The sequence below is a fragment of the Phyllostomus discolor genome, chromosome 1, assembly GCF_004126475.2.
Source record: "Phyllostomus discolor isolate MPI-MPIP mPhyDis1 chromosome 1, mPhyDis1.pri.v3, whole genome shotgun sequence".
Taxonomy (NCBI): Eukaryota; Metazoa; Chordata; class Mammalia; order Chiroptera; family Phyllostomidae; genus Phyllostomus; species Phyllostomus discolor.
In genome coordinates this window covers 191,554,904-191,577,586 of record NC_040903.2, presented here as the reverse complement: position 1 = coordinate 191,577,586, position 22,683 = coordinate 191,554,904, and the positions used below count along the sequence as shown (strand labels likewise).

General features: G+C 39.1%; 1 protein-coding gene across 4 annotated transcripts in view; it reads right to left on the bottom strand.

The window, feature by feature from the left end:
• RAD51B (RAD51 paralog B) overlaps nt 1-22,683 on the bottom strand; it is a 504,851-nt gene that overhangs the window by 451,868 nt on the left and 30,300 nt on the right. For all 4 annotated transcript variants that reach the window (XM_036011223.1, XM_028506147.2, XM_036011228.1 and 1 more), the window contains exons 6-7: nt 14,222-14,341; nt 12,958-13,141 (exon numbers count right to left, since the gene is read on the bottom strand). In XM_036011223.1, coding sequence (XP_035867116.1) covers nt 12,958-13,141; nt 14,222-14,341 — 304 coding nt within the window. The remainder of the gene's footprint in view (nt 1-12,957; nt 13,142-14,221; nt 14,342-22,683) is intronic.

The following is a 22,683-nucleotide window of genomic DNA, read 5'->3' as shown; positions in this document are numbered from 1 at the left end:
AATCTGGCCTCACACAGATATGTGGCTGGAAAAAGGAGTGTTTCAATGACTTATTCTTCCTTGAGAGTATACCAAAACTCATGTGGTCATTTTTTAGAGGTAGATTGCAACCTGGACTCTGAAGCTTTATCAATGAACTTGCTGTTACATTAAAAGCCATTGTTCTAGCTTGCGCTTTGAATGCTTTATAATACCATGCACTGGTCACGTGGAATAAGTTTGTTAGGAAGATCTTCCCAATGCTAACACATTTCAAATACCGTCAGCCTCATTGGAAAAGTCTTTAAGTATTGGAAAGTTTTCCATATTTCCATTGTTGCTTGGAAGCTTAAATTTTATCACTAGCAATGATAAAATTGTTTTTGTTCATTTGGGGGAAAATTTCTGTCAAATATCAAAGTCTGAAAAATCATGGTTTGTTTAACAGTCATGGTGTTCAATGAAAAAAAAAAAAAAACTGCCGAAGTGCTGCTCCTTGAGACAACCATCACACTTCAGAACACACAAGTGCCTGATGAGCATTTACACCATCAAACAGAGTAACAACAAGTCCTCAAGGGGCACGATTTAATGACATTAATGGTTTTTACTGACTCATTAAGAACATTCTCAAGCAAAACTACATTTTCCCACAAGTGTGCAGCAGTGAAGACCTTTATTTGTGGAAGGCACTACAAGTGCAAATGTCAGTGCAGAGAAAAAGACAAATAACATCCTAGAATAATCATGAAAATAGTTACCACTCCGTACACCCTCAGGGTCTCCCCCCACCTCTCAGGGGTCCCCAGATCAAATTTTGAAGACCACCGCCCTGGATAAGTGGTCCTCATCTTTGATATGCGTCAGAATCACCTGTGACCTTATACTAATGAATCAAATCTCCAGATTGACAAAGACCACTAGATGAATCTCAGGTGCACCGACGGTTGACAACTACTATTCTAGATGGTACAGTGAGTGACAGACAAAACTAGGATTGTAGCAGGGAGAATGGACAGTCGGAAACAGCAAGAAACTCCATTAAGAACTAAAAGGATTTAAAGACTGATGAAATGTGAGAATATGCAGAAAATTAAAGTATCAAAGGTTTCGAGTTTTCAGTACCAAGAAAATGGTGATACCATCGACAGAATAAGTCAGGAGGAGCCTATTAAGGAACAATAGCAATAGGAAGGAAGACAAACTATTTTTTCCTGATCTTCCTGGTCAGATCCATGCCCTCTTCCTCTATGCTCTCACTAAATAATGCTGTTTGTTTCTCTCCCTTTAATTTTACTTCATCTCGCATTTTATCACGGTGAGCTGTTCAACATGTGCCAGTCCCCCGCTCAGCAGCCAGGGAGTGCCTCGAGGGCCTCTACGGGCTTGGGGCACCCGTCGCGGGCTCTAACCACGTGATCTTAGGGGTGTCACTTAATCTTTCCAGTCTCAATTTTATCATGTCTAAAATGGGAATAAAATCATTTACTTTTTAGGATCAGAGATAAATTTTCATAGTAATTAGCATAATGCCTAGCACATAGTATAAACTCAACAAGTAATAATAAAATAAAATCAATTAGCATAGTTGCACTTCCCTTAAAAGTACTCCTTTTACAACTAAGACCATTCTGAGTAAATACAGACCTTTAAAGCACACCATAGACACAGCTCACTCTCAGTTAACTATATAAATGATCATCTAATTTATGAGCTGAAATCACCTAGTGCATCCTGCCACAGGCTTATTAAGGCCTTTAGAAAATGGGCAAATGAGAATTTTATAATATGTTTTGTTTTTTGGAATGTCGCATCTAACTCTGTATAAAAACTGGGAAAATTTTCTCATATAAAATTCCTAGATTGCTACTGGATTTAATTTACTCATGCTATATTTAACACTCATCTGCACAGATAACTTACAGTTTATAGCAGTGGAACAAAATTCCTTTCTCTATTCATGTGACTGAAACACACATCTGGTCTAAAAGGCAGCCGTATGCAAGAGTCACTCCCCTGAGGTTAAGGGTTCTAGAATAGAAATACAGCACAAAACTCTGTCTAGTTGAAACAGAAATGGAGCTGCAGAGAGCATGAGAAGGAGTAATCCTAAGGGAGGTAAAATCCAACTCCCAAAGCTGGCTCTCAGCCAGCGCCACTAAGCTCATATCTCCTGACTTGCCAAAAATAACATTAGGGTCTTTCTGACCACAAGTAATAAGGACTACAGTTTTAGGTTTCATCTAAAAATAACTATAAAAAGCAACACTCCCTAAAAACCATACATCAGTCAAAGTGTGATAAGACTTTTTAAAATTTTATCAGGATCCAATAAATGCTGTGTCCAATATAATCAGAAATGGTGCCTTGCCCCTTCCCCTCATTATTTCCATATGGCATGCTTGAAGGAGGATGTGACTCAGAGAAAAAACTCTAGGATACCATATCAGGATGCTATCATTAGTGAGTAAATAAAAAGCCAATTCAAAGTGGCCTAAAATAACACTTCTCCAGGTTTTTTGTGCATATGATTCACCTGGAAATCCTATCAAGAGAGAGATTCTGATTCCGTAGGCCTATGATTGGGGCAGAAATTCATTTCCAACAGGCTCACAGATGGTGCTGATGCTGCCAGTAAATGCACCACAATTTCAGTGTCAAGGACCATAAACCACGAGGAAATACACAGATTAACATATCTAGAAACTCAGAGCAAAGGCTGTTCAAAAATGTCATGAAGGACCCATAGCTTCTCTCTCTGCTCTACCCTCCAAAATGTCAGCTTCACACTAAGGCTGACTCTACCTTCTTGATACAGCATGTCTGACCATAATAACCAGCTCTATCTTCTTGGATTCAGTATGTCTGACAATAATAACCAGGGCCACACACTTCCTTGATCACGTCCTGCAGAAGATACAAAGTATCTTCCCACGGATCTCCGGTAAGTGCAAGAACATTCCCAGAAGCTTAAAAGACTTTCCCTGTACCCTGTTCTCCAGAATTAGGTCAGGTGCTCACGCCTGAACCACTGACTGGCAAGGGAGAGTAGATAACCTTTGGACCAACGAGGCCTACCCCTGAACTGAGAGTGGAATCAAGTTTCCTGATGCTTATTGGTTACACGGGAAAAATCATGGATCCATTAGGATGGAAGAAAGAAAAAACGATGCTTAGCAGGCAGTAAATGACATCCAATGTAAGTAAATATTTTCTTCCCTTGTCCCACCAAAGTGTCATTTTGTTCTGAACCTATGCATCAACTTTTTCTGATTTTAGAAATCCCATTTATAACCTTTACTATAAGATGGCTTTTAGTACTTAAAATCATGCTGCAAGGTGGCTTCTAAGCTCCTTCATCTATTAGCATTTTGTTCATATTCTAGTATAACTATAATTTCAAAATACTTCTATCAACCTAAAATGACAGAGAAGTTAATCAGAATCTATAAGTTCTAGCATAATAAGAATAAAAATGGCAACAGATTATATAGTAGCCTAGCGGTAAACTAAGAAAGAAATTCAGCCCAGGCTGGTGTGCCTCAACGGATTGAGTGCTGGCCTGCAAACTGAAAGGTCGCCAGTTCAATTCCTGGTCAGGGCACATGCCTGGGTTGCCAGCCAGGTGCCTGGTTGGGGGCATGTGAGAGGCAACTGTTTCTCTCTCACACGCTGTTTCTCTCCCTCTCTGTCTCCTTCCCCTCCCCTCTTTCTAAAACTAAATAAATAAAATTAAAATGTAAATAAATTCATATTGTAGAATATATAAATGAATGAATGAGGAAATTTGGGCTTTGCTCATGAATCCATCTTTGCATAGAAGCAAAACTTCCCCCTAGAGTGAACTTTGTGATATGTCTCTAATAATCCAGAGCAACAACTTGTAGAGAAAAATATCTAAAAAAGATTTTTAGCCACATGTGTCACAAATGCCAAACATCTGCCACTTAGTTTAATCAAAAATCAGGGTCGCATAAACTGCATCAGCGATCCCTGAAAGCAATACCACCAAAAATGTGGGCTGAGTGATTGGAACCTTAACACTGTCCTGCCTCACAGGACTCTGAGACCCGGGAAGTGCGATGCTCTCTGTAAGAAGCCCTCCGTGCCAGCAAACAGACAGCAAAGGCTGGGGCCAACTGCATGGGCTCAAAGTTTGTGCGGCACTTGCTCCCAGGAAGAAAGTTGGCAAAACATCTCAGTCATAATTCACTAACAGATAAGAAATTTTTGTTTAAACTAGTAATCCTAAAGGAATGGGATCATTTTACAGACTGGGCTCACTATTTCCAGGTCTATAATGCACAATATAAATTATTATACAAGGCTATCTTCCGATATAGATCCATGCTTTTCAATTTGAATTCTAATTGGTTCCTAATTCGAGTCACTGCACTAATCTGGCACTACACAAATGTAGTCAAAGGTAAAATTTTAAAGGCATTATTCACAATAGTTGAGATACAGAAACAACCTAAGTGTCAACTGATAAATGGGTGAAGAAACACACTGGAATATTCTTTAGCCTTAAAAAAGGGGGGATTCTGTCATTTGTGACAACACAGATGAAACTGGAAGACATTATGTTATTGAAAAATGTCAAACAGAGAAAGACAATGATCCATTTATATGTAGAATCTTTCTTTTCTTTTTTTATCCTCACCCAAGGACATGCTGATTGACTCTAGAGAGAGGGGAAAGGAGGGCCAGAGAGAGGAAGAAAAACATCGACGTGAGAGACAAACACTGATCAGTTGCCTCTCGTACGTGCCCCAACCAGGACCAAAACCGCAACCCAGGCATGTGCCCTGACTGAGAATCAAACCCGCAACCTTTTGGTTTACAGGGACGACACTCCAACTGAGTCACACTGACCAGGGCTATATGTGGAATCTTTAAAACAAAAAAAGTCAAAATCACAGAAATGAAGGGTAGAATTGTGATTAGCAGGGGAGGGGTGGGCAAAATGGGGAAAGGCTGGTCAAAACGTAAGGCTTCAGAAGTCCTAAAAAAAAGATCTTCGCATTTTTTTCGCCTGCATATATTTGTTCATAGCATTTGTAATACTTTGATCTTATCGTCCATCCCAAAGGGAGAGTTCCACCCCCCCTTTAAGTCAGCCCTAGGGAGCCACCCAAGTGAGTCCTAGGGATGCTCAAGGCTGACAACCATGAGATTTGGTAATTATGATTGGCCATAAAAAACTAAAAACCTATCTGACACTATACATTAATTATTAGACTGGTGTCAGATGGGTGTGAGATTTATTGAGATGATCACTTAATAAGTTACATAAATGTCTAATCACTAGAGTGTACACCTGAAACTAATATAATAATGTATGGTAACTGTAATTAAAAAATAAAAAATAAATTGGGGGGCTGGAGATGGTGGAGGTGGAAGAAGATATGAGGAGAATAAGTGGTAATGGGAAAAAAAAAACATACTTAAAAAGTTTAAAAAATACCCTGGCTGGTGTGGCTCAGTGGATTGAGTGTCAGCCTGTGAACCAAAGGGCTGTCAGTCCGATTCCAAGTCAGGTGATAAGCTTGGGTTGCAGGCCAGGTCCCCAGTACAGGTCTTGCTAGAGGCAACCACACATTGATGTTGCTTTCCCTCTCCTTCTCTCTCCCTCCCCCTCTCTAAAATAAAAAGAAAGTCTTTTTTTAAAAAAAGTTTAAAACATAAAAATAAAACAAATTTTAAAAAGCTAAAAGCCTTACAAATACTAATTTAAACAAATAGCTATTTATTTGCCTCACGGGAAAAAAAGTCTGGAAGCAGTTAGTCCAGGGCTGACATCCAATGATGTCAACATCCTCAGCAGACTGGTTTGTAACCTCATGGGTACAACGTGGCTGCTGCTCCTTCAAGGCAGAAAGGAATAAACAACAGAGGACCGGGCCAGAAATATCACTTCCCTTTTACCTCAGAGATAAAAGCTTTCCTAGAAGCTTCCCCCTCCCTACTAATAAGCCTTCCCTTAAATGTGGTGGCACCTGTATTTTTCAAAGATGGCCACACCAATATGTTTATCCCATCCCACATGTTCTTCTTACAATGCAACAGACACGCCAACTGAAAAGTCGTGTCCTCTCCCTTTGAATCTGGGAGGGCACCTGTGACAGTCTCCACCAACACAGTGCAGCAGGCTTCCGGGGCAGGGCTGCAGAAAGAACATCGCCTCCATCTGGGGCTCCGTCTCAGGAAGCTCTTCAACCCCAGTGACCACGCTGAAACCACGAGTGAATGTTCTAGCTGGGCCCCCAGTAGACACAAGCATTAACTGCCAAACAGCATGAACGAGCCTTCGTGCTATTCCAGCCCCGTCTTTGAGTCTGCTGGCTGAGGCCTCAGGCCTGATGGAGCAGAAACAGTCTGTCCCCAGTGGCTTTATCTGAATTCCTGGCCCATACGGGAAATACTAAGTGGTAACTGATTTTGAGTCGGTACATATCAGAGTAATTTATTAAATAGTGATGAAGAACTAAAGCAGGTAACGTGGGGCAGAACTAGGTCTCATTGCCCACCTGCCACTGAAGAAGAACACGACTGCCACAGACTTTTGGTTAAGGTGGGCACAACGTCGCTAAAAACAGCCTGGTTCAATTAACCAGGGAAAGATGGAAATGAGCACTGGGTAGGCAGACAACAGTACCTGCCGCAACTGCTTACTTAATACTTATTACCTACTAGCTCCTACCGTGTGGGTCGTTTCTTAAATGAGTCTATATCCACTAAGAAAATACAACAGAGTCTTAAAGGCAAAGACTCTTATCATTACAAAATGCCTTAAATAATGGTGACTCTAAAAATATCTATTTAACTTCTGAACATGTTAAGTCATACTTTAGAACTTATAGGTCCTAGAAACTTTCAGATTCTGAAACAAACAGAACAGGTTTTATAATTTTTTTTCTGGAGTTTTTCAGGATAATTTTCCTGGGAAAATGCAAGTGCAATTGAACAATCAAATAAGCTTTGAAGATCCCTATACTATACAGACAAATACCAACTAACTCCAGAGTTAATATAAGCCATCCCAACCGTGTCTGGAAATCCTGCACGAAATACAGAGATAAACATTGGAGTAGGCTAATTAACAATTGCAGGGTATTTTGTAAACATAAAGCTCCTAAATATTTACTCTTAAACAATCACATTGGTTTATCACTAAATGATAAACTTACTCTTAGGAGAGCAGGAACCTCACTGCAGCTCCCCAAAATGATACTAGCCCCCAAGCACTCCTGATCACTTACCTGGAGACTTTTACTGAACCACTATGTCTATTCTTTAAACAATACGTATAATACAGAAATCAGACAGATGTCAACTTTAATTTTAAAGTAAATCTTAAAAGAAAGCATTCCCAAACTAGTTTAAGTAAATAGGAGTTCATTATCTGAATTTAGAAAACCCTGACTTATCATTGAAATAACTTAAGCGAAAACAGCCACTAATCCGGGTTCAGCTGATTATGAAAATGTCAACGAATATTCACATAATGCCACAGAATTTACAAAGTGCTCTCACACCTATACATCACACAGACAGATGCAGACACACGCACACAGCCACCCCTCGGTGTCCGGGGGAATGCTCCAGGACCCCCTGCAGATGCTAATCTAAGGGAGCTCCAGTCCTCTATAGAAAATGGCACAACATTTGCAGTTAACCTGTGCACATCCTCCTGTATACTTTAAATCATTTCTGGATTATTTATCATACCAACTACAACGTAAATGCTACATAAGTAGTCGTTTATACTGTATTGTTTAGGGAATAATGACAAGAAAAAAAAATTCTGTATGTGTTCAGTACAGAAGCAGCCATGGTAGGCCTAAGTACACAGTACACACCAGCAGCAACGTAACCTGTGGTTTCTTTTTAAATATTTTTGACCCCAGGTTGACAGAATCTGCAGATACAGAGCCCATGGATACAGAGGGTCAAGTGTATATACATGTGTTTGTATATCTACATATATTTATTTCCCTTAAATTATGGCATAAAAGTGCTTTGCAAACTGTAAAAACCTCCATAAAGATTAGTAATCTAGCAATATACAGGGTCTGGCAGAGGTGAGGCCTGCTTTAGTGTGGTTGGTTGGGTAATAATATGGGTGTAATGATTTACAGTTTTAATTTGAACATTTCACCTGCAATGTCATATGGTATGCTTCAGTGTGCCATTGTTATGTTACAGAATTACATGGTTATGATTTTGTAGTAAAATATTTTGTAATAAACAGGGGGTGTTACTGTGTCAGACCCTGTATATTTACTATTATTTGTCTACTAATACTATTAGCAAAAATAATAATAAACCTTATGAGGCAGGAACCTTTATCCCCTTTCTACAGAGAAGGACACCGAGGCTCAGAAAGGAGAAGTGGCTGGTCCACGACCACACAGCGGGCTGAAACACAGCCTGTACTTAAACTTGTATCTTCTGACTTGAAATTCTGGGTGCTTTCTACTGTATCAGGCTGACTCGGTGTGATGTTTACTTCTAAACACATGATTTCTACAGATTGGAAGAGAAAAGTGAAAGAAGAGTCTATCGTTGGGCACAAAACTGTCATTTCTAATGTAAGGAAGGCCAATCCCATCACTAGACGATGCAGTAAACTAAGCTAAACATCACAAAGAAAACAAAAAAAACAGATTCATTATAATACAGTCTCAGAAATGAAACCAATTTTAGGAGCTTAAAGCTAGGAACAAAAAAAAAGCATTTTCACATTATAACATTTTCATTATTTCTTTAAAAGAGTGCACTTCGGTCCACACGACTGCAAGCATCACTTGCCAGTTCATGTCGGAACTGCCCCTCCCTTGAATACATGCACCAAAGATCCTTTGAGCCGTGATGCTTATAAAAACTACCTTAAGTTGTAAGCTCCTAGGGACTTTTCATTAAGTCCATGAGCAGTGATTTTACTGGACACATCTGGCAATGCATGAAACTAGAATGTCTCCTGTCCAGTCACAACACATATTAAGTCTTCATTAAACCTCAAAGCAGAATCTTAGGAGGTTGTCTGTACTTCAGATGTTCCCCAAAAGAGGTCCAAAGTACAAATATTTAGTAATTATTTTTCTAAGACAGCAGACTTATCACAGGACTTCGCTACGAGTTTGACTATTTCAGCTTTAGAAAACAGATACCCAACAAATCTTTAGCATATTGACTGGCAGATAAAAGGCATTAATTTTAATATTAACATACACATATGATTTCCACAGAAGTGAAAATGAAAACAAAGCTTCAAGTGTTCAATTATTTCTCTTAGTTGAAATACTGGTACCACTAACAGAAGCAAAAGCAACAAAGCACAAAGCAAAGTGTGAAACTTTTCACTGAAAAAAGACTGAAAGAAAGAGTTCTGAGTATTGAATAGCTTTTAGTCAATAAGAGGCAAGGGAGCAGAATAATCGTGACTTCCGCACTAGAAAGCAACGTCCTATTGTGAATAAGAACACGTGCACTGGAATGAAACAGATCTGAGTTCAAACCCTACCCCTTCCACTTAGTAGCCATGTGATTCTGGGAAAGTTATTTAACCCCGATAAGCCTCAATGTCTTCATCTATAAAACAGGAATAACATAACCTACTCACAAAATTATTTAAAGTATTAAATAAAAAGTGTTTTAAATGCATTCACTGTAACACCTGAAACAAAAGTAAGTATTCAGTAAGACACAGCTATTTATTAACAGCCTTTTAAAACTGTAGATTATTAGCCCTGGCTCATGTGGCTCAGCTGACTGGCATCACTGGCAAAGTAAAAAGGTCACCAGTTTGATTCCCAGTCAAGGCACATGCCTAGGTTGTGGGTTCAGTTTCCAGTCAGGGTGTGGACAAGAAGCAACCAACGGATGTTTCTCTTCCTCTTTCTCCCTCCCTTCCCACTCTCAAATAATAAATGAATAAATAAATAAATAACTGGATTATTTAAATAAGATAGAACAATTTCAACAACTACTTACTTTTGCCAGTAAAACAACACAAATGATGCTAAAACTCTGAGATGCTAAGTAAGGTTCCTGATCTTAAAAGGGACTTCAAATCCCAATCATTAATTCAAATCAATCATTAATGATCCAGTGATAGGGCTTAAGTGATTAATGTACCACCAGAACTCAAGATTTAAAGATTTTAGTTGTAGCTTGAGTTGATAGGCTTAAGTGAGTAAAGCAGGTGGAAAGGTGTTATTCTAGGAACCAGAATGCGTGACCACAGGTGGTCTATAAGCAATTCAACTCCATGCCCCAGGGGGTCGGCAATGATATCTAAGCAATTGTGTTCTAAGGAGGGAACTTCTGTGATGGAGACAAAGAACTGTTGATCAGCAGATAAAGAAATACTAGGAAAATCCCTGCTGAATGCAACTCTTATCTGATTAACCTTTTATCCAAATCCTTACCTAAAACGGTTTTTGAGGGTACATAATTCACCATCTTCTCAGATCACTGGCATCTGAATAGAGCACCTGTAAAGATTCAATCCTTGTCTCTATTTATCGGTTCTGGTAGTGACAGGCAGCATGAATACTAGCTTTTCCAGCTTCAGTAACACTAAAGACTAAGAGCCACAACTTCCTTTCATTTCTAATTTTTTCTGAGCAACAACATGGGAATTATGCTTGTGCTTTAACAGCCTAGTCACTATCTATCTGTCTCCAAACAAGCACTCTCTTCCTGAATAAGAATGGACAGCAAGGGCCAAGGTTAGACGTAATAAAGAGTTTAACTAGAGCCCATGAAGATCTATGCTACCTGCCTTTATTTCTCTGTGTAATCTATAGTCCCAAGAAAGGACAAAGAAGTGGGTACCAAATTACTTACATATCTGTTAGAAACAGAATAAGAACAGTACACAAGATACATACTTATTTCATTCTCCATTATACTACAGAGAGCTAAATTAATTTATTTATTTGTCTCCTACAATTAACTTATTTATGGAAGCCTTAAGGGCAAAGACTATGTTTTATTCATCTTTATGATAGCACAGTGCCTAGCACTGAGTGTTGTGCACAACTGCTGAGGGTGGGATTAAAAACGGAGAGTCAGAGATCCAAAGAACGAGTGAGTTAACCGGGTGTAGGAGGATCCAGGCAATAACAATATCCACCAACAAAACAGCCCAAAGAAGATATGACAGTGAGCAAGACATGATTTTTCCTTTTGAGGAGCGTGAAACCTTGTGAAAATAAATATTAGGAAAAGAGAGATAAAACATACCAAGCATCTGGAATGAGGTAACCACTAAAATTAATAATTAATGACTACCTTTTACTGAATGTGTCAAACATCGTGTAAAGACCATTGCAGACATTATCTCATTAAGCCGTCACACCCCCGTGAGTCAGATATTATTATTCCCTGTTTCAAATGAAAAACTAAGAGTTGGAGCTAGGATAAGTAACTTACTCAAGTTCATAAAATTAGCAAACAGAGAGGCTATGCTTCAAACCGACATCCAACTCAAAGCCAGGACTCCTGACCACCAGGAGCCAGAGGAACCCCACTGAAGGTGGTAGTGAGTAACCAGGTACTGAACGTACACTGAAATGGAGCCAACCAGAAGTGCTAAAAGATGAAGAGCAGGTTTAAATTGAAGAGGTATTGGGTAGTATCTGTAAGATAGGATGACTAATTGGATGAGACCTATTTCATCAAAAGTTAAGTTGCCTTCCGGTCCCCACTTTCCTTTTCCAGACGCAACCAGCAGTTTCTTTAGGAGCTTCCAGAGCCAGTGTATACATATGAATTAATAAAATAAGCATATATACTTTTTCATCAAGTAACTATATAAAATATTTTTTAATTCCCTTATTCTCCTTTGATATAAAATATTTTTTAATATTTATTTGCTTATCTCTTAAAGGGGAAGAGAGGGAGAAAGGGAGGGACCGAAGCATCAGCATGTGAGAGAAGCATGGACTGTTGCCTCTCACACACACGCCGACTGGGGACCAAACTCCCAACCCAGGCTTGTGCCCTGGACCTGGCAACCTTTCACTTTGTGGGAAGAGGCCCAACCAACTGAGCAACACTCGTCAGGGTGATATAAAATATTTTTAAATTCCCTTATTCTCCTTGACCAGGGAAAACATGAATTTGAGTTATCATTTTAAGCAACTACAATAAAATCTAAAAGATGAGCATCATCCGTGATAAACTTTACTGTACTTGACTTCAGCAGGAATTACATCATATAAGCTAAAATATGAACTTAAAAGCCACTAATATATGCAAAACCCTTTTAATGCCACATTTTCTCCATTGACTTATTGCTTGAGTTTATAAATCTCAAAGGCTGTGTGGTAGTTTACACTATTGATGCATATTCTTTATGTTATAAGGTCCAAGATTTTAATTTTCCAAACACAAATCTAGAAGTTATAAAGTCGTAACTAAATTTTATCTCAGTGTAAGGAATTCTTATCTTCTGTTGAGATGATATGTGGCTAAAACAGAAAAGCCTGACAATACTAAATGTTGGTACAACTGATGAACAAGTAGAACTCTCCCACACACTGCTAATGGGAATGTAACTCAGTAAACACTTGTATTTTCCAGCTTACCCACCACAAACTCTTGCAATATATCCTCATCTTCATTCCTGATCATAACTCCCACTACTGAAAGTCAAGTAACAGTAATGGGCTGATCACTTTGTACATCATGTAACTGTCTGATCACTATGTCATACACTTGAAACTCATACAGTATTACATGAATAAATAAATAAATCCACTCCAGGCTCAAACTGTAAAAAGGGAAAGATAATCTCAATAAATGAACAAATGTAATAAGATGGTGATACTTGTTATAGCAATTAGACTAGGCTCTTTAGAAAGGTTTTACATTTCCTTCCAATTACATTACTTGATATCACGTCAGTGAACTTAATATTTTTTTTAAATAAAAGGTAAAGAAAATAAGAGAAAAAGAAAAACTTACTGGGATTGAAAATTCCTCAGCCAAATATTTCAAGGAGGCTGCTTCTCTTGCCAAGAACTTGTTCCTTTCTCTCATGTTGCCCTGAAGTTGTGTGTCAAACTCCTTTCTCACCACAGATGCAACTGAGTCAACAATCACAAGTTTAACTCCTTTTGAAATAATTTCTTCTTCTAAGGATTCAATCCTGTAAAAGTGGAATTTGTAAAATAGTAGAAAATTTTAAGTAATAATAAAAATAGGGCATTGCAAAGGTTGACCAACTTAAAAACAACAAATTATTCTTTCCTAAGTTATAGTAATGATTGCCACTATCCAATAAACTTATTTTCCACTATCCATAACTTATTTTCATATATCTCTTCTATACATATGGCACTTTTGAAAATAAACCAAAATGTTTTCATTCCTTAGTTCTCCTATGATATTGCCAAAGCTCCATATTTAGGGGAAAATTCCTAAATGTGTGGTAGCCAGTCCCCAAAATGGCCCCCGTTGACTCCCATCCCGTCTTGACACCCTGAGGAGTTTCTCCCTCACACTGTACTAGGGTGGATCTTGTGACCAACAGCATATGACAAAGTGAGGACCCCTCATTTCTGAGAGTACGTGAGGGCCCCACATTTATTTCTATGAAAGACGACAGTATCCACCTTGGACCCTCTCTCACTTACCCAGGCTCTCTCAGATGAGTCACTCTGGGGGAGGCAGGTGGCTGTGTTATAAACAGCCCCATGGAGAGGCCTACAAGGTGCAGAACCAAAGCCCCTGGCTAACATCTGGGAAGAAGGGAGACCAACCAGCAACTACATGAGTGACCTTGGAATTTTCCAAGAATCTCCAGCCCCAAGCAGGCCTTGAGATAACTACAGCTCTGGCCAACAGCTCGACTTCAAGCTTTTGAGCAACCCTCAGCCAAAAATACCTAGCCAAGCCACTCCCAGCGACCTAACCCTCAAAAACTATATGAGACAACATATGTTTTCCATTTTAAGCTGCCACACCTTGGGATAATTTGTTAATGAAACGGTAATCAATACACCTCTAAATTAGCATAAACTATTTAATTCATTTCATTTTCTTTTTTCATTTTTAAAGAAATACTTCAACAACAAGCCATGGTGAATAAAGAAGAACACAGCAATAATTATTTCCTATAATCCTAGTATGTAGGGGCTTTTCTTTTTCACTCAGAAACTGAAAACATGAAAAACAAAAAATAAATCTTCAAAGTATTACTAAAATACCAAACTCTAAAATGGCATACCTTTGAAGAACTTCATCACAGCTGAGTTCCCGATAAAGATAAACTTTACTGCTTGTCAAAAGTAACTTTTCCTCAGTGTTAAAATATCTGGGGAAACGAGATTCTGCTATCTCAATCAGTCTGTGGAAGAAAAAAAACAGCATAAGTGAAAATAGCCAATGATATTTAAGGCCACATGGCTGAGCCTCTAATGAATTCTACTTAGGAAACTCTTAAGTCACAAGGACCACCAGAACAAAAACAGCCTTTTCCAGAGAGCAGGTACAAGCAAAATGGCTTCATACACCAGCGTGCAACAGACGCACCGAGAGAGGTTAGCGGCCAGAGCATGAGACCAGCCAAGGCTTTTAGATCTCATCTAATGCTGAGCAAGCAACAATGCCTCTGAGAATAAATATGTTTCTGGGAATAAATATTTTTTGTAAATGACATTTTCACTAGTAGCTATAATATACATTTAGTAAATAAGAAAAATGTGCCCTGGCTGGTGTAGCTCAGTGGATTGAGCGCTGGCCTGCGAACCAAGGGGTCACCAGTTTGATTCCCAGTCAGGGCGTATGCCTGGGTTGTGGGCCAGGTCCCCAGTGGGGGCCACGTGAGAGGCAACCACACATTGATGTTTCTTTCCCTCTCTTTCTTCCTCCCTTCCCCTCTCTCTGAAAATAAATAAAATCTTTTAAAAAAGAGTGTAGTATGAACTTTATAAAAAAGTAATTAAAAATAAGAAAAATGCTTGCATTTTCATGAGAAAATGTATTTTGACAAATGTAGAATATTATCACTCTAATAATCAAATATCAGTAAGTCTCCATGTCTCAGACCAAAAATATACATACCAAATAAATGCTATCCAGTAGGTCCTTGGTAAACACAAAATTATTTTCTGTGCAAATAAATGTGGTCCAATATTTCTTAGTAAATAAAAAAGTGATTTTCTAAACATTGAATTCTGACCTCAAAAACTAGATCTAATGCTTGGGGTAGGCATAGGACAATGACAAGCTGACACAGAAGCAATTATCATCACTAACAGCATGCGACATGGAGAGCAATACCAGGAACTTCCAATATTTCTGGTTAAAAATGTAAAAATGTAAATCTTTGGGCATAACTACCCATTTAAAATGGTACTGTATCAGTACCACACTTAAGCACCCAAGGGCAACTGGGGAAAAAGACTGGGAACACAAAGGCCATCCTACATTTTAGGCTCCATTTAAAGACACAAAGCACAAAAGAACAAGTGTTTTCATTTCTAGATAGTTAATAAGTTCCAAGAAGAGGCTGAGAACTTTAAATCGATCAACAAAATAAGTTCCTCAATATGCCATAATCAGAAATGGAAGAGAAAAATCTAAAACAGGAAGAGGGAAACATTAAAGAAACCTAGTCAATAGCATCTGTAAAGCATATTTTAAGCAATCTGAAAAGAAGAAACACTGTTAGGTTGAACAGGATGAAGAAAAGTTATTTTAGAAGTAAGCACGTGTGAAGAGAACCAAATGGATCAAATGACCAATGACCATTGAAGAGAAGTTCTTGAGAAAGGCACAGGAACTGGGGAAAACGGAAATGCAGTAAGTGACGAGAGCAAGAAGAAGAAAAGTGACGGTGCTGGCAAAGGCAGGACAGGCGTTCTTGGGGGTCTGGGAAAACATGTAAATTTTCTGATTAGTGCAATTATTTGCTGAGTTTAGTCAGAGAAATCAGCTAAAAAGCCCTGGCACCTGGAACCCACTGATTTTTAAGGACAGGTATGACAACATCTATCAGAAACACAGAAGGTTTTCCAAATTTGGATGCCCAGCTGATTAGCAAGCAGATTGAGAGTACCTAACTCACTGGCAACAGCTGAACAGCTGACAGACAATCATTTTCTGCCTCCAACACTAGGCTGGATTTCAACTAGGGGCTTAAGGCTTTGGATCTCATTACTGCTCTCTCATTCCAGTGACATCCCCCAGAAGGAAGGTGGCCACGACATGGACATAGTTTACTCATAGTTATCATACTTTCTTCCTTCCCTAGTGCTTTGGTGAAGAGCAGGGTTAGTGGCAATATCTCTAATACCATGAAATGTAGAGTCCACAGTTCTTGTTGATGACAAAATTTACTTCTAGATATTAAATACATCAGATACTCCATTACCAAGCAATGGGAGTATTTTCTCTTTCTATCCTAAAAATACACAATTTATCTGGTTTGGAGTGAAATAAGCTAAAAGAGCCTTACTGATGTTAATAACCATTAGAAATGGTAGAGGGGAAATAAAATTGTATATGGTTTTTGCCAAAAGGTTTAAGTGGGATGGTGGTGACTTTAAGGTCAAGCTTAATGAGCTTAGACAAACTTAAGGTCAATAACCTTGCAAACTTAGGAACTGTGCAGAGATAAAAAACAATAACCATGTTACCAGGCTAAATAACTGTATCAAATGGTTACTAACAGGCCAATATGCTCTAACTTTCTATAAGTTTCTTTAAATGTATTTTTAATTTTAGAAATCTAAAAATGTACAAATATACAAATGTAGCCCTGGCTGGTATAGCACAGAAGATTGAGTACTGGTTTATGAACCGAAGGGTCTCAGGTTCAACTCCCAGTCAGAGCACATGCCCGGGTTTCAGGCCAGGTCCCCAGTAGAGGGCGCGCAGGAGGCAACCACACATTGATGTTTCTCTCTCTCTCTCTTTCTCTCTCCCTTCCCTTCTCTCTAAAAATAAATAAAATCTTTTTTAAAAAATAAATGTAAGTGTAGTATTCTATATGCCTCATATCAATCATAGCAATTTCTCATGACAATCTTCATCACAAAGATCTGTTTTGTTTGGAGTAACACAAAAGAATCTATCTTTTGCTACCAGACATTAATTACATAAAGTTTGAAAGTAATGCCATCTAGTGGACATCTTTTTTATAAAAAGTATTCCTTTCAAAGGACGCACTCAAGATTCAACAAATATTTATTGAGGACCTACTGAAAGCCAGGCACTGTTCTAGGTGCTAAGGATATGGCAATGAACAACAAAACAAAACAAAACCTCCCCTCATGGAACTTACATTCTACTGAGAGAGACTAAGAAATACCGTATACCATACATCAGATAATAAGTGCTCTAAAGAAAAGTGAACCAGGATGAGGGGACAGACCGTCACAGAGGGCAGTTCGGCCCATTTTACGCAATGTGCTCCGGGAAAGCCTCTTTTCAATAAGGTGACTCTGAGCAATGGTTTAAGGGAGATGAAAAAAATGAACAATGTGGATATCCAGTGGAACAGTGAACAGAAAGAGAATTATAGCAAGAACAAAAGCCCAGGTGTAAGAAGATGCCTGGGGTGTTTGAGGAATAACAAGGAAGCTAATGTAGCCGAAACACTAGAAGCAAGAAGGAGAATAAAAAAGAAATAAGGTCAGAGGGACAGCCAGGGGCCAAAATCACACAAGATCCTTAAGTCTGTGGGTTTTAGTGGATTTCATTTAGTAAAAGCCTAGAAGCAGGATGGGACATGATCTGACTTGTTTATAAAGAATCACTCTGGCTACTAAATGGAGAAGATGCTGCAGATGGGCCAGGGTGAAAACAAGATCAGCTAGTGCAGTGGTCCAGGTAAGAGATGATGGTGCCCTGACCTAAAGAATAGCTCATGTGATTACAAGTAACTGAACCCAAGATGTAGTTCAAAAGAGGAGCTGAAGGGATTTCTTGACTAAATGGGTCAGCATCTGGAAGAATGGAATTACCATTCATTAAAGTGAAGAAGAATGGATTCGGACTAAAGCTTTTTGTTATTAGTTCCCAGTTACTGCACAGCCCTTGTATAAAAGGAAAGTTAAAAGTTTTACATTAGTGACCACATGCCAACTTGAAACAAAACATATGCATAATGTAAAAATAAACAAAAAAAGTCTTCCAAAATTCTAGCTGAAATATTGCATCATAAATGTGCTGAAATAAAAGTTTATGGTTTTTCAAAGCTTCTTGTACACATGTAGTATTTTCCTGTTCATTAATTCAATATGTGCTTTCTCAGCACTGTGGGATTACTAAACATAGTAATGTGAATCTATTAGTTCCTTACAGATTCCAGAATATCCCAAAGTTTTGTTTTAGTAATAATAAGCATGTACTTACAACTAATTTCCATTTTCTATCCTAGAAACTCTTCAGGATCACCTTCCCTATGAATTCACCTAGATTCACAGACAAGGCAGCTGAAGCTGGACTAATGAAACCCTCCCCAGACTCATGAAGCCATCTTTAAAAAATGGTGAGAGGGAGTTTATTTCCCCTATCTACCCCTGGGTCAAAGACCCTGGATTTGTACAAACTAGCAAATAAGTAACTAAGACTGTAATGGGGCCTTGAGCTGAAAGTCCCCCAAAATAGAGAAAACCCCCATAGCAATCACTTGGGGAATGAGGGAAATGGAGCAGGGCCACTGAGAGTGACTTTGGATATTTATCTAAGGAATTCGGCCAGTGGTTTAATAATATTACAGCTGTGCACGCACTGGGAGCCAGGGAGGTGGGCATGACTCGAACTGGAGAGGCTACGTAGTGCGAGATGCGAGGTAGCCTGAGAGCCTTTCTGCGCCTGCCTGCAAGAGAGCAGATTGGAGGCAGCCTCTGAATCACCGGGTCAGGCTGGCCCCGACTAACAATGGCAGCAGAGAAAGGCAGAAAAAAACAGACTAGGGCAGGTGTAACCCAGTATGGGAAGAGTCGGAAATGGGGTTACAGAGGAAGATCCCCGCCAGGATTTAAACCCAGGCGTGGCAGCCACACTGGGGTTTAACCACTCGCTTTGGGAGCAGAGAAAGAGCTGTCTTGACCACTCGGCTTTGAAAGCAGGAAAGCAGAATGCAGCAGCAGCTCTCTCTGGTGGCCACGCGGTGTGAAAGGATGAAGAAGGATTCCCTGGCCCACCATGAGGACATGGTTTTGGATTAAGAAGGGGAGCCTAGCGGAGCTACGGACTTCTATTATGGTACCCCTGACTGGCTTAGTTTGGCAAGGGGAGGCAGGAGTGTGTGTGTGTTTGTGGTGTTTTAAAGGGACTTTGGGATTTAATGGCAACATTCTGCCATTACTCTAAACCTACATAACTTTTAATTAAGTAATTCCTTTCCTCTTTACTAAACTCTGGCATTGAGAGTTATCAGCAGCAGGCAAAAAGAATCATAGAGTGATAAGACCCCCAGGAGTGGGGGATGGGATTTTCTATAACAAGACCACACTGGTATTGCCTTCAGAATCAGCTGAAGCCATGGCTGGCCACTGCCCCTCTACCTCCCTTTGGACACACTGATTCATAAATAGTGACACTTTAAATAGTTTGGCAGGGATTAAAAGGCACCGGCTTAGGGGTACTTGACAGCTGCAGAAGTGACATGCAGATCTGAGCCATTGCTTTCGCACAGCACACCTCTGCTGTGCATGCTGTTACAACTGTTATCATTTTACTTTTGTTGATTATTTGAGTAATGTCTTTCTCCCCTTCTGACTAGTTTTCAATGCTTTTCTGATTTCATGACAACTCAGGAATGTCTACTCCTACCTCATTATACTCCAATTCCATATCCTACCTCCCCCTCCAGAGCCCTGGGTCCTAGCTCTTGCTCCCCGGATCCTTCAGTTTTCACCACATGTCCATTTGTAGTGCTAAGGCTCGGCTTTATTTTCCTTTATCCATTTTATTTCTCCCAAATTTTTACTTCAAAACCTTTATTATTATTTACCATTCATATCATCTTCCTTTTTTTCCAATTTGAAATATTTTTTGTTTTTTTTATTCTTAACCTCAAGTTCCATCTCTTTCTAATTATCTCCAACAGGAATGATATAGTACCCACTCAATTCATGGGTCCTGGAATTCTCATGGTTGCCAAATTTTCCATAAACACATCACTAGATTCATCTATTTATCCATATATTCAAGTATATACAAGTGCATAGCAATTAAAACTATATCGGATCTTAAGTGTAAGTCCAATAGGTAAAATATAGGGAACCTATCTGCGTGGCAGTGGCAAATGTAGCCCAGCCTGATTCAGAAAACCAGTGGGAAGCAAGTTGGCACACAGGAACCCATGGGCCCATGGATCGGTTTTCCCATGGGGAATCAGGCCTGCATGGTACCTAGGCTGCTTTGAGGCTTGCTTTTTGCCAGACTCCCTCACCCTGAATTGAGGCAGCAAATGTTTACTGCATATCTTTAAAGTAATTTCCTAAAATCTGTGCTAAACCTCCCAAGGATAGAGTGTAACCAGTTAAACCACCTTTCCCCTTGCATTTGCAAATATTCTTTTTCTTTGTAGTAATTAGCAACTTCCTCTCCTTTGTTATCTGTAAAAGGTAATCACCCAAAGCGAAACTGTGCATAGTAAATGAGGACCATCCTCGATGTAATGTATCCAGAAAAGCAATAAAAGCCTGTCCGTGCAGGGGTCAGGGCTGTCTCTCACTCAGAGCACAGCCATGCCATCCCTTTTTCTCCACAGGACTTCTGCAGTCCATGTGAATTTGTTCGTCACAGCCACAACACACAGACCCCGCTGGCTGTAGTCCGCATCAGTAACGCAAATTAAAAACAGGCTATTTACTGAATCAATCAGAATTTGGTCTCCTTAGCATTCTCCTTTCCCCAAGGCAGAGCCTGAATACCCAAGAATTTAGCACCACGCTATACTATAATTTAATTACTAAGCAGTCTGGGAGATACAATTACAGCTTATGATAAATAAGAATGATTGATACACTATCTTAAATTACCTTCTCAAAGACATGTAAAAATAAGCTACTTAGTGTATTGCTTTTAAAATTATAACTATAATAAAAATATTTTAGAAAAAAAATATATAATTAATATTGTCCTGGCCAATGTAGCTCAGTTGTTTGGCAGGTTATCCCATAACCAAAAGGTTGCAGGTTCAATTCCCGGTCAGGGCACATATCTAGGTGGTGGGTTCAATCCTCAGTCTGGGTATGTATGATTCCCCAATCCAGGTGCCTACAGAAGGCAACCAATCAATGCTTCTCTCCCGTATTGATGTTTCTTTCCCTTCCTCTGTCCCTTCCTGTCTCTCTAAAAACAGTAAAAAAAAAAGTCCTCAGATGAGAAATAAATAAGTAAAACTAATCTTTCCAAAGTGCTTTTAAGTACATTACCCACAAGGTTTTCTTTTTTTAAAGTACATTTTAAACAGAAGTAGTTCTTATTTACTCTGTTTTCTCCTTCCTTCTTGATAAAAAGATATCTTAGCAATTTATTAGCAGAAATTATTTTCCATTGTTATCACTTACCCTAAATTCTGAAATTATATGTGAATCCTTTAAACTTCCCTCATATTAATCTTTCAATTCACTTTCTCATTTCTGCTGATCAGACCACTTGCTTGTAAGTACAAAATGGAGACAATGCTACATATAGAGTCATACTGAGAGCTAAAATATACTTCTTTTTGAGTCGTATTTTCCTGTTTCATCTCTTCTCTAAGTCCAGAAATCAACCCAGTTGTGGCAGACACTATTAATTACCTACCAACATCCACTCCACTTCTTCCTTCCTATGAAAGCCCTAATTTTATACAGGAAGTAGTATTAACCAGCCCCAGGACACTCATCACGCTTGTTATAATAATGTCTTCCTTGACTTACCCGTCCTCCCTTGTGTATAGGTGTGGCGTAGCGAGAAACCTGCAGAATTCTAGAGGATGGAAAGGAAACTGGCAGAGGAGAGGAGGCAGCTACTCTGAAGAAAGTAGTATAATTTCCTGATCAGAGGTATAGCTGGCCCTTTCCCTTCTCATTGACTTGAGTACAGAATGGATCTGATGCCTAAAAATGTACCAGTCCTAAGTCTCTCAGTCATCACTGAGCAACAGAACCAGAGCCAGCAATCACCTACTCGGGTCTTCTTGTTATGTGAAAAAAAATGAGACTCTTTTGTTGAAGCCACTGTTCTTCCCACAGTCACAACAAAATTACAACTAAGTTACAGAACAACCATCCTTGAGAATTGCCTGCAGACTAGCTGAACAGAAGCTCATAACTAAGAATGTAAAAAAGAAGCCATGTTGAGACTTTAATTGAAAACTTTTTTAAAATTAAAAATAAATAAAAAGCATGCAATATGATGAGAGCAATACATCTTTTAGGTCTCTTTTAATCCAAAGGTTTCCCCTCTTTTTTCCCAGCAGTTTTATTTACTTTTTAAGTATATGTTATTGATTATGCTATTACAGTGTCCCATTTTTTTTCTCCCCTTTATTCCCCTCCACCCCACATTCCCACCAGCATTCCCCCCTTAGTTCATGTCCATGGGTCATACATGTAAGTTCTTTAGCTTCTCTATTTCCCACACTATTCTTAACCTCCCCGTCTGTTTTGTACCTACCATTTATGCTTGTTATTCCCTGTACCTTTTCTCTCATTCCCTTCCTGCCCACTTCCTGCTGATAAC